The sequence below is a fragment of the Oxyura jamaicensis genome, chromosome 25 (genome assembly GCF_011077185.1).
Source record: "Oxyura jamaicensis isolate SHBP4307 breed ruddy duck chromosome 25, BPBGC_Ojam_1.0, whole genome shotgun sequence".
Classification (NCBI taxonomy): Eukaryota; Metazoa; Chordata; class Aves; order Anseriformes; family Anatidae; genus Oxyura; species Oxyura jamaicensis.
In genome coordinates, this window is record NC_048917.1 from 1,732,541 (window position 1) to 1,748,263 (window position 15,723).

Below are 15,723 nucleotides of genomic sequence, written 5' to 3' on the forward strand. Positions count from 1 at the left end.
TTGGTGCCCTGCTCCTTCTTTGGTGTCTCACCCTTCTTGGTGTCCTGAGTGGTGGCCTGGTCCTTCTTTGGTGTCTCACCCTTCTTGGTCTCCTGAGCATCCTGATCCTTCTTTGGTGTCTCAGCCTTCTGGCTACGTTGGGTGTCCTGATCCTGCTTGGTTGCTGCACCCTCCTGCACCTGATTGCTCACCCGTGGCTCAGGGTCCTGCTCTTGGGGGGACACCGGCCCTGCCACGCGTGGCTCTGCTGCCCCGCCTGCCTCCTCTTGCACCGTCCTCTCCTGACCATCTGGTGCCTGGCACTGCTGGAGCTGCCTGTAGCAAGCCTTGGCCACCCGGAAAACCAGGCTGAGAAACTCACTGAACTCAACCTTGCCATTGCTGTCTTCATCCAAGAAGCGCAGCACCTTCTCGATGGTGTTGGGGTCCCGGGGGTTCTGCAAGGAGACAAACAGCATCGGCAAAGCCCATGAGCCCTTTGCACCACCTCTCTGGGACTACTTGAGCAGTCTTGGGGCAGAACCAACCCCTGTTCCCCCCTCCCTGGGGCTCGCCTTGCTGGATCCTCACCACTATCACGTCCGCAAACTCCTGCTCGATGAGCTGCTTCAGCTCCCCCCTGCTCAGGGCGCTGCAGTCGCCGTCCCTCCTGGCGTAGTTGTAGAAGACAGCAATGATGCCGTTGATGTTTTCCTGGAGCTGGGCCATCTCCCCGCAAAGTTGAGGCAGCCTGCGAGAGAAACACGGGCAAAAAGGGGCTTTTGTCTCTTTGCTTGGTTTTCAGGTAAATGACACTTGAACAGTGCAGCTGGACAGGCAGAGAGGAGGACGAGCCAGAAGGACACAGATAAAATGATACAGAATAAAGGAGAGAGCAAGAACGGACTTGCAGGGAAGGAAATCGCTGAAAAAATGAAGCTCGCCGTGGGGATGGCTGGGTGCGAGGATGGGTGAGCAGTGTCTGGAGGGATGAGGGACAGCAAGAGCCAAGCCACTGGGGGCTCAGAGAGAGGAGAAAAAAAATAAATCCCACTTGGCTTTCTCTGGAGCAGAGCCGTGAATGCAGGGTGTCTCTAACGAACCAGAGAACAGCGTAACTCCCGACCCCTTTCCATATTTTTTCTCTGGAAGAGCTCAGCTCCAGGAAGAAGCTCTTGCTTGAGCGTGGTGGCAAAGTCCAGCAGCGTCTGTCCAGGCTTACCTAGGCAGGAGCAGGAGCACCGGCCTCGGGAGCGCGATCTGCAGCGGCCCCGCTCTCAGCAGCCTTATATACAGTCGTCAGTGGCGGCCCGCACCTCGCGGAGGAGACACCCCATCCGCAGGGTGCCGCATCTCGCGCCCAATTACACTGTCATCCCCCTGTCTTCATTTGTCTCTTTCTCATTAACTTCGGCTCTGATGCTGTTCTCTGGAGTTAAGACATGATCCTTCCTAAGCTCGCCCCACCTGCGAACGCATCTTAGAGGAATTAAGTAGAAAAGGCTATTTTTAGTGCTGCAGGATTTAGTTTAAGGTGATGCCGAAGCAACGCCCGGGACTCTTGTCTTCAGCGAATGTGTTTGGTGAGCAAGCGATCCAAGTGACTGACACCGGGGAGGAGGCTGCCCGGGGGCGCTTGCATGGTGGATAAAGAGAAAAGAAAACAAAGGTAGAAAAAATAAGGATATAGTGATGCCAAGATTAAAGCGATTCCTTCCAGAAACTCCCACTTCTGGAACCCGACAGGGAGGCAGGCACCCAGTGAAGAAACCTTTTCCAACAGTGCCACCAAGTGGCACTTGGGGTGGGACAGAGGGGTGACACGGCGTGGCCAGGGGCTGCAGTCACTGCAGTACCGGGCAGGGAAACTGAGGCACGGTGCGAGGAAGGGGCTTCTGCTCCTCCGTTGTATGTCCTTGCACTGCCAGATCCCCCCTGCTGCTATGGCTGCAGCGTGATATGGAAGTTATTTCCTAGGCAAGACTTCTAAGTGTCCTCGCTTTAGCTGCCTGCTTTTAAAAGTCCTTTTCTTGGCAGTGAGAGAGTCTGAAAAAAACCAGTGCTGGAAACGCACTTGTAATGTACAAGGTGCTTCAGGCACAGACAATAAAATACAGCCACTTTTGTGTAAGGAAAAGGACTTTCAGGAAAACGCTCCAGCATGCCTGGCAATGGTTAATGGGAACCAGTTAATGGGAACCAATGGTTAATGGGAACCAGTGTGGTTGGGTGAAATGCTGGCAGGTGTGCAGGGGCACTGGGAGGGGATAAACTGGGGAGCCAAGGAGCCCCCCTACTGCAATGGGGGTGCTGCAGAGCTGGGGGGCTTCGTGGCTGTCCTGTCCCTTGGTTCCTGTTACTCCAGCAAGCTCTGTCTGAAGCCGTGCCCTTTCCTTAAACTGGGAATTTGCTGATCCTCCCCACTTCCATCTCTCATGCAGCGGCTGCCCCTGGTTCTTGAGGCGCTGCCAGCTGTGGGCTCGGGGCCTTTGGGAGCCTCTTCTGATGGCTTCTGGTTCTTCTCCCATGCTCAAGATCCAGCTCTGAACAAAGAGTCAGCTCGAACCTGAATGAAGGAAGGGAATTTGAATCTTGGAAGCGATAATCCTGCTTTTATTCCTCTCTATGAATCTCTCGACCTGTCTGTTGTATGTTTGCGGGGCCACACCACTTCTCTGGCGGGGCACATTTGCTGCTAATCCCATTAAGCTGCAGAGAGGGTGGGGGGCAATTACTGGGGGCGCCTTGGAGAGGCGGAATTGCTCAGGGTGTTCTTGCAGAAGTTATTTCTGGCCAAATCACCCAGACCCTGGGCAGGGCGGTTTCTCCCGCATAGACAACCGTAGACAATAAGAGGTTTATGTTGTGCGGGACCTCGTACGTGCCTTACAAAGCAGAAGAGGTCAGGGGGTCAGATGGGACGTGAAGAAGTTGAAAGAATGAAGTGAGAACCGCATAACAGGGGGAAAGCACTGCTTGCAGGGGAGCTGGAGCTAAATGAGGAGGAGCCCAGAGGGCAGGTCCTTCTGGTTAACAAAATCCCCTGGAACTCAGCGGTGCTGCGGTGAGAGGTGTGGGGGAGGCTTTGCACAAGCTCGCACCCGGTTTCTAATAATCCTGGGGGGGTTCAAACAGGGCTGGGGTGAGGTTGGTGGCTGGAAAGGTGCTGAGCTTCCCGACAGCTCTTTCTGCAGCACAGGAGCAGTGTTTCGGCTGCTCTTCGCCAGGAAAATTGCTCTGCCAGCCCACAGAGCCTAAACTTTTGGTGCAATTTGGCTGAGGTAAAGCACGAGCCACGGTTTCTGTGCTTTCCCCCCAATATCAAAAGAGGCTGGCGGCCTCCGAGGCTGTGCCCCATGTGTGAGAGGCCGGTGCCAGGAAGGCATTCTCACCACAGCTCTGATGTCAGGGCAGGATCTTGCTTTAACATGACCTCCTTCCCCTGTGATGCCACCCGTGCTCATGAGAACAGCAAATATTTTGGGAGCTTGCATTTGAAGCAGCCAAAATGCACGTTAATCTGGGCTGGCTTCCCGAGGCTGGTTTGCCAGGGAGGCAAGGCGTGGCGGGGGAGTGAGCGAGGCTGCTGCCCTGTTTGCTTGGCAACTGAGCTGCAGTGATAATCGCAGATTTTGGAGGTGTGTTTGCCAAAGGAGCTGTGTCTCCTGAGCTCACCGGTAGAAAATGTGCTGGGGCACTGGGCGAACCAGCTCCTCTGGCTAGGCAGTGTGCGTTCAAACTTGGTCTGTTGGTAAAATACTCTGGTTGCTTTCTTTAAAGGGTTTGGACACTAATTTGATCCTCATCCGTCCCGTCCGCCTTTCTTTCTGCTGTGGGTTCTCCGGGCTGGAGACCTGCACGGCCACGGGGGGCTGGGGGTGATGCTGTGACCTTGGCGTGGCCGTTTGGAGCGTGATTCTCATCAGGTGGGCAGGAAAAAAAAAAAAAAAAAAAAAGAAAGGGGTGGAAAATCCAAGTGTGCACGGTGGCACAAGAGGCTTTAAATAATTTAGCAGCTGTCAGTGCTGTTAGCTCCGGGGTTGCAACGAGCAGGCGTCGGGCCGTAACAGCAGGGACCGGTGTTGAGCTGGTGTTGGGGCCGGGGGTGCCTGGGGGTGCGGGTTCGGTCACAGCGGTCAGGTTTCTCAATGAAAAGGGGCAGGAAATTATTGTTTGTTCCTGCATGACTCAGTGGGATTGTTCCTGCTCAGCAGGGAAGAGCAGAGGTGTAGGTTAGCGCTGAGGAAGGAGGGAAAGTGTTACACTGAAGGATTAACCTGATAAAGTGTTTGAATGCGGGTTTGGGGGGCTTGAAGGAGTTGGGGTTTGCTTTGGGACGTTAGAAGAAAAAGCCAAAGCCTGCTGTAGTGTCTTCGCTGTATGCAGCAACAGGAGCCAGAGGCTTGTCCGCGGTTATTGTCCTTTCTGCCTGGTTTTTGCCCCCCCTTTTTTTTTTCTTTTGTCTGCTGAGAGCAGTTGATGCTGAGGTTCCCTTTTCTTGCCTCGTTGCACACACAAAGCGCAATTCCCAAACTTTCCCAGAGCTGGGGCCCATTATGCAGAGAGCTTTATCACTACATCTATGTCATTATCAGGAATTAAGCTAATTGCAATAGAATGCTTTATTTTCCTATGCTGCCCAGGCGTTTCAGCAAGTTACTTCTGTTGCTGCCTTCTTTACTGCTAATTCATTGTGACATTAAGGAGTGTAATACATCAGCTTTTCTCTAATACACATTTCTACTTTCTTACATGTTAATGAGCATATTTAACAGTTCTTCAGAGATAATTGGATTCCGAGGCTCCCTGTGGTAATGCACTGAAAGCCAGCTAGCAGTGCCTTTAATATCTAAAAGACTTTTGAAAAGGCATTTGAATAATCCCACAATTAAAATTAGGAATTAATCTCTTGGCTGAAACAAAGCTTTCGAGGATACTTTGTTTTGAGGCAGTTTAAATACATACGTTAACCGTAGTTACGGAGAAGTTAATTAAAACTTTCTTTTGCATTTCGACCCCAGATCTCACGAAGGGGCACAGGTATTTCAGATTATTTTATTCCCCTTGATCCTTCTTGTGACAGCAGGATTTTTCTGTGCTTCATTTGCTCATGGCTTATCCAGCTGGCTGCTTTAATGCAAAATATAGAAGTCATCTTCAAGTAAATTATTTTCTGAAGGGGCAAAGGGACTCCTAGGTTTCCTTCCTCTTCGATGCCCAGAGCTGTTTAAGTAAATGATGATAGGTGCACTGCCGTGCGTGGTGTTATATGGAGAGCACATATGAATTTCCGTATTTCATGCCAAGCAAACCTTTAGTAATTAGAGAATAAAGCTAAGAGGAAAGCAGAGGTGAGATGAGATAATTCTTCATAGCAGAAAATGTGGGATAATCTCCCCTCCCTCTGCAGGCACCTGCCTTTCCCTGCCTGCAGGAGGATGCAGGTGCAGCCACGTGTGCACACGACCAGAGCTGTGTGTGCTTGGGTGGGCAGCCAGGACCCCAGCCCTCCCACCGGGTCTGCTGCCCACCCCCAGACCTTGCTTGGACACATCCAGCTATGGGGATTTTTGGAAAATCCTCTTCTAAGCATTAACCAGCTTTTCGTGGCAGCGTGCAGAAGGCTGGAACTCTCCTCTGTGCTCTTCTTCCCCTGCTGCACACGGCTGAGCTTGGAGCTTCTGCTGGGCTAGGGATGGAGGCGGCAGCAGCTTGTCCCCACCGGTCCCCAAGCTGTCCTCACGCTGTCTGCAGGGCAGGTGGGATGGGGCAGCAGCTCCCTTGCGGTCCCTCGTGGCTCTGTCTGCGAAGGGTTGGGTGCAGACCTGAGTCACCTCCCGCGGCCGCGGTGGAAGTGAGTCACTGCTGGGCTCCTTCGGGCTGCTCCCCGTGGTGGTGGGGACGATTTCGGTGCCTTTCCCCGTTACCTTCCTCGCTGCCCAGCACTTCAGCGGGAGAGTTTTGGTTCTTTTTGCTAGCTAGTTTTAGAAGGAAGGTGCGATTTCAGGGAATGGATTTTCCCTAGCCGGGGTGGAAAGATGCTTTCTGCTACCCCACAGAGCAGCTCCAAGGAGCGACTGCGGGAGCATCCAGGGCGGGTGGGGAGGAAGCGATGGGGAAGGGCAGGGAGGCGGCCGTGCTGCAGGGATGGGAGCGTGTCTGCAGCAGGGGGTGGGAGGGGGGGCAGCGAGGGCGTGTTGGGAAACTCAACCTGATGGAAACCCCACCGAGGGCAGGCCGGTGGGGTGGAGGAGCTGGCTGGATGAGGTGCTCCAGGGAGGAACAAGGCGTTGCGCTGGGCTGGCAGCCAAGCACTGGAGTGGGTGCTCTGGGGCACGACAGCGCTCACCCGGCAGAGACCCGTGTGAGGTGGCAGGAGTGGGGCAGGTGTGTATCTGCTGCACAAATCAGGAGGGATAGGGGGGCACTGGGGGTAAAGCCAGGCTGGTGCCCCTCGTCCTGGCTGCATTACCCGTGCCACTTTCAGCACCGCAATCCCTGCCTGCCCTGCCCACTCCACTCTTATTTTCCCAGGAGCTGTGTAGACGGGGAAATCAGCTGCTTTCTTTTAAACACTGATCTTCCTTTAGCCTGACTTTCCCAAGAAGGACAACTTCTACGCTCCCAATTTTTATACCCTAACCTCTTATTTGCAAGCAAATTTGTCAGAGTGGCGTGGTTCAAACGCTAAATTTCTACCAGTTTTACAAATAATAATAATAATAATAATAAAAAGGCAGTATAGCTTTGGCTAATGCTGCCGCAATAGAAAGGACCGGCCAGTTCTCCCTTTGTCGAGCTGTTGGACGCAGGAGAGACGGTGGAAACCAGGCTCTACCAGTTCTGCCTGTGGGCTGCCTTGTTCCAGAGCCGTGTTTCTGTTTGTTTACGCTGCGAAGGCAAACACAGAGGAAGGAGCTGGGCTCTGGCAGGCTCCCAGCCAGTCTCAGGAACTTCTCCCCATGGCGTACGTTTCTGCTGAAGTTCAGAGCTGTGCTGTATGGCAATGGGGCCGGTCACAGCCTATGGGCAAAAGCCACCTGGCCCTGAAATCCACCGAGATGCTGAGCTGAAGCCTGAAAGCCAGAGGGGAAAAATGGGATTAAAAAAAAAAAAAAAAAAAAAAAAGGGAATCCAGATCCAATCTGATGCTTCACTTTGTGGAGCTTGGGTGTGCTGTGAAGAGTTTCCCAAGCGTGCTAACAGGGTGCTGAGCTCTCTGCTTTCAGCAGTGGGTGGGGGATGCTCCTCGTAGCTGTGCTTCCTGGTCTCCCTGTGCCTGGAAGCCCCTCTGGAGCTGGTGACTCAGGCCAGGGGAATGAGGACTCCAGGCTGGCACCACTCAGGTGCAGACGTGCAGCAGCTGACTGGCTCTGAAGGACCGGCTTCCTCAAATGACTCACCTGGCTCCATGGGATACGCAGTCCCAGCCTTGGAGACAGCAGAGCTGTCATTACAGCGATGCTCCTGCCTCTGTTTGTTGCTGGCTTGAGAATCGTGGGCAGGGAGGACTTGTAGCAGCCCGGCTCATGCTTGCTGTGCCCACAGGGTGAAGTTGATTTGGGGAATTAACAACATTTGCCCTCCAAAAGTCCACGAGAAGGATGTTGGAGCTTGCCACCAAGTGGCTCGTGCTCCCTGACAGCAGTGCGTCCCCCAGAGGTTTCTTATGGCAGCTATGGGTGCTGGGTTTGGTGCCAGGCTTCCCTCTTGCCTGTTGGATGCTTTGGGAAATGGGATTTGAGAGATGTCCCGAGAGTGCTGAGCTCCCACCCTGTGAAAATGAGAGCAGCTGAGAGGTCTGTGTGCCAGCTCTCAGCGGCACCGGCTGTGCCTGAGAAATGAGGCCTTTATCTGGGGTTTGCAAACAAAGTTTGGCCAAAGCCAGGCTGGCTGGCATTTTGTCTTTTCCTTCCTCTCTGCAGGGAAGCGATAAATGTCTAGCTGATATGTTCGGAATGCCACAATCACACCTAATGCCTCTTTTCCAGCTGTACCAATTACGCTCCACCCTGATGATGATGAGCTGTCGCAAGGCGGAATAATGACAGACGAGTGAGGGGAGGAGAGCATGGTGAGGGGAACGTGAGAACTGCCGAAGGAACAGAGAGCTGGGGAAGGCAATGAAAGGGCTGTTCATGAGTGCTGAGATGCAAATGCAGCACGTCCCCAGAAAACATGGACCAGTGAAAGGGTCTAGCTAGATCTGGTCCTCTTCTTGTTTTCTTGCTTTGCCATCAGCACTGCAGCCCAGGCTCAAAGCCTTCCTCTGCCACAGATTGTTTGAAAGAATAAATATTCACTGAAGTTACAACTGTCTTGCACAACAAAAAAAGATATATATATATATATATATATATATATATATATATTTCAGGCTTAATTTTCATGACAAACATGACAAACCATCAATACTTGTGGCCCTGGGTGGGCTCACCCATAGAAGAGCTAAAGAAATCTTTGCTTGTCTTGATGAACACCTCCAGCTTCCTGAAGGCAATGGCTCTGCCTCCAGATTTTGTTTTGTTGTTGTTGTTTTGTGCTCAGAAGCACTCAGGATGATGCCAGCAAGCTCTGAGCATCAGAGGATGGGTGTTTGCATGTCAAACCCGCCGGCACGGAGCGGGCTCTGATGGCATCGCCATAAATGCTGGAGTTGCGACGAGAAGTGCCAACCAGGATGATGAGAGCGTGTAATGAGAAGTTATTCTGGTAATTGAGATCGTGTTGGAGAGCACAACAATTTGTAAGGGACAGCTTAGTAATACTGTGTCAAAGGAGTATCTATCTTGTAACAATGAGCTGAGCTTATCTGACTTTGCAAGCACACATTTGGGACTACAGTAAACAGTATTCCTCTGGTTCATCCTAGTTATTTTTACATTACTATAGGCTATCTTCACTAATGTTTGATTTATAATTGTTTCCAAAGTCTGATACTGCAGATCTAATCTAACTCGTAAAAGAATTGTATTACAACATAATGGGTAATATATATAGTTCCAGGCACGATAATCTGGCACGGTGTCTTGAGAATGAAATCTGTTGATTTATTTACTGGGAGGGAGATGGGGTGGGGGAGGAAATAGCTGACAAACTTTTCAGATTCATGAAAATTTATTCCCTCAATCCAGTAAGCTGCAATTATTGCTACAATATAAGGAACTCATTTAATCTCTTTGCAAATGCACACAGCGCGCTAACACGTAGGGATGTTTTATTTGATGTGCATATGGAGGCAGAAAAATCCTTCCTAACAGAAGACATTAAAGACCCAGCCGTAATCCAATAAAACCGGCTTTCATCGAGCAGCTGTTTTGGATGCCTGAGCTGGTTCCCATCATTTTTCCAGGCTGCCCTGAGCCGGGAAAGGGCTTGATTGCAGCGAGCAGCCGTGCCAGCAAGCAGAAGCCCGCGAGCGAGTGCCCCTGGGAGCATGGAGAGCCCGGGGTGCCAGCGCCGAGCCGGAGGGGGCTGCAAGAGACGTCAGGTTGTGGTACCCCATCTGCACGGCAGGCAGTTGCAGAACGACTGGTGGATCCTTCTCCCCCTGGCCTTTCCATTACTCATTTTTTTATGGCTTTATCCATTCTACTGCATCAGGCTGCTGCTAGTGTTTAGAGACATAGCTCCATTTCTGGGGAATGTTACATGCGGGGAACTCTTAATTACACAGCATTTTACTCGGTCTTAACTGGACATTGTGCAATGAAACTTGCATTTCTCAGCATTGTTCTTCGCCTGGTGTTTCCTGCAAATTCTTCCTATTCAGCATTTGCTCTTTCTTCACCTGAAATACCTTCTGTCATTTTATATCTCCTTAAAAGACCTTTCTCAAGCTATGTTTAAAATCATGCCTTTGAGCTACTTTTCTCAATATTCTCATAACAATTTCAATCTAAGAGACCATTAAAAAAGAAGATAGAAAACCCAAAGGCAAAATCCTAACTGAATTTAAGGCAGATTGTGAAAGTAGTTATTTATATGTGGGAAGTAAAAAGGTTGAAGATGATGAAACGGGTCTCTGTGAATGCAATTAATATGGGCATTGCATTTTTGCCATTATTATTGCAGTTAATATTAGGCAATAAAAATAAGGGCTGTAATTATCAGATGATTGAAAAGTATTTTTTATTTAACGTGAAGCAATTTTCTCTCCTGTTGATACACAAGAAACTAAGAGACTCACCAGTAGAGGTCTCGTCGATGCAATGGATCCTTTCCTATCTGGTGTGCCTGCTGCTGCCGCTCAGTTCTTGCCTCGCAGCCAGTTCTGACACCGGGACAGGCACCGCTCCACGATGGCCGCTGTGCGGGTGTTGAGGCGGAAAGGTGCTCGTGGGGACGGGCAGGCGCCAGCACCTTTGCTTGTTCCCTTGGGGGAGTCGGTGGCTGCGGGTTCCCCGGTGCTCTGGGATGCGCAGGGTCCCGCAGTGCTCTGGGGCATGCACGGCTCTGCACAAACCACACTTAGAGGCATAGAGGGATCCACGTGTGTAACCGGCCACTGATCGGGGCAAGGATCACTGCTGATCGCAGCCTGAGCACAGCAGGGCTCCACCGGCAAGGCTGTGCAACTGATGGGGAAGGTCTCCATGCAGGTCTCAAGCACTTCGATGGTGCAGGGTTCCATCGGTGACACGGGGTGCTGGTGAGGGAAGGTCTCCCCGCACGTCCCCACGATCTCAGGGCTACAGGGTTCTATTGGCAAGGCCGTGGGCTTCAGCGGGAAGCTGGTCCCTCCCTGGCTTTGCTGGAGGTCACAGGGGACAACCTCTGGACACACGCAGGCGGTGACACATGGAGACGCGCAAGAGTTGCAGGCAGGAGCCAGCCCGGGGCAGCAGGCGTCCCCAGGCACAGGCACAGCGGGGGGTGCGCAGGCAGAACCCGGCTGAAGGCACACATCCAGGCACGGGGCTGCACCCTGGCATTGGCAGGGATCCACCTCAAAAGTCTTCTCCGGACAGGGATGCGTATCCTGCGTGGGGCAGGTGTCTTGGTCCACTGCGGCACAGCACGGTGGGCATGCGTCGGTGAGCGCAGCTGCCCCCATGCAGGCAGGAGGGTGAGACATCTTTCACCACTGCGGACAAGCCTGAAAGAAAACAGAACAATTTGGTGTCCAGCAACACAAAACTTCAGACTTTGCTTTCTTGGCTGGTGAATTGTTCAGCAAGGTACTTGCTGCTCATGCCACAGTTTAGGCATGACATAAGGAATAGAGAGAAAATTGGCTGTTTGTTATTTCAAATTCTACAACCATTCCTTACAAAGAGAACGTTGGTCATGCTGTTTTTCTTTATGAACACCCAAAATCAACTTTTCTATTTATAATTTGTTTTCAGCCAAACAATTCCACCCTAGCAGTATTTCCTTGCACAGATGGCAATGGATTTAATTAACGTTTTCAGCAGAGCTGTAAACTTCAAGGTATTCTCTTCCCTTTTGCAGGTATTTTCTAATTGCCCTGTTTGTCCTTGCAGGCCACCCATCTTGCAGCCGCTGCAAGAGGAGCAGCTGTCCCCATCCTGCCTTTGCCATTGCTAAAGGCAGCAACAAGCTCAACAGGAAAAAGCCGGGACGTGCTGCCTACCGCGGGGCCAGGTGCTCTTACCTCAGCTGCTGCCGTACCGATGCTGTAGTCACTTCACTGCTTAGATGACAGACACCTGCACAGCAGTTTCGTCTCCTCGGTGAGCAGGATGGTGTGTTAGCCCTCTAAATCCAGTGCTGGGATGCCAGAAATCATTTTGCAGAGCATCCATGGGAGTTATAGCAAAGTAAGCATGAAGGGAGAAGATTATTACTCTTTCAAACTCTTATCACCAATGAGATGTGAGAGCTAATAAACAATTTTCCTTACACAGCGGGTAGCAGTAATCTATCTCAGCAGAAGTTTTACGCCAGCAGTAGGCTTAGATCTGTAAATCCCGAAGATACTTACCCGGCTCAGTATCAGCAAATAAAGCCAGCAAGCAGACCCAGCAACTTTAACCTGGGATCTGCATTGTATATTCAAGAGCCTGGCCTCCGGAGATGAGGTGCCTTGGGCAAACAGACAAGCAACCCTTTGCTAACATGGACCTGCTCCGCCTCTGCCCTGTGATGGATTGTTTGACTAATTATTTTTAATGGAAACCAGCTATTTCCTTGGCTGCAGCATAACCTCCAGTGAGCCCAGATAGCTTGCGAATTCACGTGTCCTTCCAGCAAGACTGACGTCAGAGAAGAATTTGGGAAATGAATGGATTCAGGGCTTACTGTCAAATAGTCAGCCAGTCATGGTCAGTTTTTCTGTGACGGTAAAACATCCTCCAGCCCAACACATCATTGAGGGCCATTAGAGACTAAGTGGGATGTGGGATGTGGGAGATTCCTTTACTTTTAGCCACATCTGACCTGCTTCTGTCACTGCCCCTGTCCTGTTTGGATGTGGCACTACTGGTTGTAGGGTCCTGGTGTGCTTCTGGAAACTCTTATATCATCGCCGGTCTCGTGATGTTTTGCATTTTCTCCTAGAACTCCGACTCAAGTAACAAAACAATATTCCTTCACCAGGTTTTTGCCTTTGTCCCCATGCGGTTGCACCCCTGAAGAGCAGAGGGCTGACAAGAGGACTGACCACCACATCTTCCCCTTCAGCCCACTGGTTTACCAAAGGCAGCTGAACTACGCCAAGGGTTTACTCAAATCACTGTGGTCAGCAGAACACTGGCAACCCAAGTGGTCACGCATCCTGAATTTAATTCTTTCAATTTAAACAATCAAAAGCCACTATGTGGGGCATCACCCTGCTCAGCAGCATGTACACCACACACTTAGAGGAAGGTCAGTGCAGACACAAGCATGCGCCTTTGTCTCTGGATGATGTTTGAGCTCGTCTCTGCATGCAAGTAATACTGGTTCGATGTTTGTGTCACCGAGTGACTTAGGGCTAGTTTGGAGTGAACAGAGAAGGAAGTCTCAGCCTCTTTGATCTCTCAGAGGCAATGCACTTGTTGGCTCTCCCTTCTCTCTTATAGCAAGGGGATTTCAAATGAGAACTTTGTGAAGGGTGCATCTCGGTATCATTTTAGTCCACACTGTGAACACAGCAAATCAAACAGGAGCCCTGCCATGGTGACTGCAGAAGGAACCTAAGTGACATTAAAGGGCACAGTGAAGTCTTCCCTTGCTGCCTTGCTGCCAAAATCATAACAAATTCATGTTGGAATAATGAATATATATATATGTATATATGTTGTCCGTAGGTCCGTGCCTGGTGTGCAGGGCCCACAGAATCAGAATCCACATGAAGGCCTTTTAATTAAATAATTATTTTAATCCTTTCCTTATTTTCTCAGCTAAAAGACTACACGAGCTATAAAAAGAATATTCATTACACAAGCTACAGGCCTCCCTATTTTCTTCAAGGTTTCCTTGTCTTTTTCCAGCTTTGGGACTACATATATATATAGAGAGAGATATATATTTTGCTGGAATACTGATTTTGACTGAGGAGCACTGATGTTATGGAGCCACCCAGAAGATGCTCTGCTGCTCTTTCTGGAGCTCACCCTCCGGTGCAGGGTCTGAGTGCTCCCCTCCTGAGACATGTCTGTGCTCCAGTCTGGGGCAAACAGTGCAAGAAAGCCTCCAACAAACTGGAGCAAGTCCTGCAGGGACCCCCAAGGTGTCCAGGGGCTGGAGCAGGTGGTGGATGGGGAGGAGGCCAAAGGACCTGCTCAGCCTGGGGAAGAAGAGGCTCAGGAGAGATCTTCGTGTTCCCTGCAGCTCTCCGTAGGGTATTAATGCTGAAGACAGGCTCTTCTCAGAGGCACTCAGAGTCAGAGAGAATGACTGCATGTGGCAACAAAGAAAATGCTGGCCAGGTTACCTGGAATACATAATTTTTGTAAAAAACAAAAAATAAAATATTTGTTGGTGGGAGGGATAGTGTATACAAGGAAGAGCATGGAAACTGACAAACTAGAGCAGAATAAAGCTGTTCTGAGTCCTATCCCACATACAGGTCGGGATGTCACAGCAGAAGGTGCAAGAAAACATACTAAATTAACTTTTATTGGAAGATCAATTTAATCCCAAGGGGATTGTTTCCATGCTGTATCACCTGTTCTTTGCTCCCCACCCCCCGTACAAAATACGTAGATGAGGAATTCAGGCTTGCAGGCAGATGTCATAGGTTGCAAGTACCACCTCAATGGAGAGGTTTCATTAAAAATTATAATGTAAGCAGGTAATTTAAGGATTGGAGGTGGAGCAGGTCTGGATTATTACAAATTTTATTTCCATACCCCTGAGGTGTCTCACTTCCGGGGACATGGACACTGAAATCGTATAAAAGGGTTCATATTGTGGTGTTTCTCAAACCATTTTGGTTTCGTATGCTAGTTCCCGGTGGTGAATTGGGTAAGTCTCTCTTGGCTGACTGGGAAGTAATGTAAAGGCTGGGGTTATTTAATTTTAAATATTATCTGCAGAAGCAAGCTAGAAGACTTACAAGTGCTTCTGCTTAGCGAGATTTGTATGTGGTACTTATCAAGTAGCTAAGTTAAAGGTGACTGGTCATTCCATCTTCTTCCAACCTCTATTTGTGTTACGTTTTGCAATTGCTGTGTGCTCTCCATCGAGGTGTGTCTCAGGGTAGGCGAGAGTGGCCCAGCCTCTCTCCTTCCCCAGTGACACTGTTGCCCGGTTTTAACCAGGCAATTGTTGGGTTTGAGAGAGATCAAAAGGCAAGGCAAGGACTTCAAAGGCAAAAAAGTGGGAGGGAAGATAAGAAGTGGAGCCTGGCAGGCTGCAGGGGTAAGCGGCGCCTGGAAGGGTGTCTGGGTGGGGAGAGCCGGCGAAGCCGCGGCCCATGAGGGCCAGGCCCTGTCCCGGGGGGAGGCTCCCAGCATGGGGCCTCGCCGCTCGGCCTCCAGCCTGTGTGCGAACAGGGAGCCTTCAGAGGCTGGAAGTATCCCTCTTGGGTGGATACCAGGAGGTAGTGGCAGAGAGGTAATCCCAAACCGAGGGGAGCCGTGGGCAGGTGGAGGCTGTCGCGCCTTCAGACCCCATCACGTTGTCTACCAAAGTCTGAGCGACACCGCTTCGCACTCCTCTTTTGAGAAGTTGTTTGCGACGTACGGGCAGCTGGTGGCTACAAGCTAAAATGCTTTCATGTGGAGTTAGCGCCCTGCCATGGATTTCAGTTTGTTGCCCCAGTATGTGGCTCAGAGATCCACTGGAAAATGTGTGGATTAACTCAGTCTTGGGAAAGCTGAACGCCTCCGTTTTCCACACAGTGTATTCCTTTCCCTCTTTCAGACATTCTCCCTCCCTCAAAGATGCTTTGCCAAAATGACTGCCAGCGCAGACAGCCCTGCCTCCCTCCTCACTTCATCTTCGTGAAGAACTTGCCCATCAATAGAAGCGTTGGTCCCTGCAGTGCCGTCTGTAACGTTGAGCGCTTGCCCCCCTGCGTGGATCCCTGCTACTATGCCAGGGTTCCTCGGGGCACCACCACGTACATAAACCTGTCTAATCTTGGCAGGAGACAGATTGCCCTGGATCCGTGCTGGTTCGGAATCTCCCCGTGTGTGGATCCCTGCTGCCAGGACCAGAACAGGTGCGCTACCAGGTGTGTAGATCCCTGCTGTCAGGACGTGACCAAGTGCACCACCACATGTGTGGATCCCTGCTGTCAGGACGTGACCAAGTGCACCACCACGTGTGTAGATCCATGCTGTCAGGATGTGA

The 15,723-nt window shown here is 50.8% G+C and overlaps 2 protein-coding genes and 1 long non-coding RNA gene across 7 annotated transcripts in view; 1 reads left to right on the forward strand and 2 right to left on the reverse strand.

The window, feature by feature from the left end:
- The window catches only part of LOC118178224 (cornulin-like), a 2,722-nt gene extending 601 nt beyond the window's left edge, over positions 1 to 2,121 (reverse strand). The window contains exons 1-3 of one of the 4 annotated variants that reach the window (XM_035346571.1): positions 1,202 to 2,121; positions 571 to 730; positions 108 to 437 (exon numbers count right to left, since the gene is read on the reverse strand). In XM_035346571.1, the coding sequence (XP_035202462.1) occupies positions 108 to 437; positions 571 to 708 (468 nt within the window). In that variant the 5' untranslated portion in view covers positions 709 to 730; positions 1,202 to 2,121. Of the gene's footprint in view, positions 1 to 13; positions 438 to 570; positions 731 to 1,201 lie in introns of all 4 variants that reach the window. The other 3 variants (XM_035346570.1, XM_035346567.1, XM_035346569.1) reach the window with 3 other exon arrangements.
- A 599-nt stretch (positions 2,122 to 2,720) lies between these two features.
- The window catches only part of LOC118178128 (proline-rich protein 9-like), a 20,579-nt gene continuing 7,576 nt past the window's right edge, over positions 2,721 to 15,723 (forward strand). Inside the window, exon 1 of the mRNA XM_035346396.1 lies at positions 2,721 to 3,043. The gene's annotated coding sequence lies outside the window, so the exon portion shown is untranslated. The remainder of the gene's footprint in view (positions 3,044 to 15,723) is intronic.
- LOC118178129 lies at positions 9,972 to 12,173 on the reverse strand. 2 transcript variants are annotated; one of them, XR_004756083.1, is made up of 3 exons: positions 11,927 to 12,173; positions 11,597 to 11,712; positions 9,972 to 11,077 (listed from the first exon to the last, which is right to left on the reverse strand). It is a non-coding gene; the product is annotated as an uncharacterized LOC118178129 (long non-coding RNA). The 2 variants fall into 2 exon arrangements; XR_004756082.1 differs by having other exon boundaries at positions 11,846 to 12,173.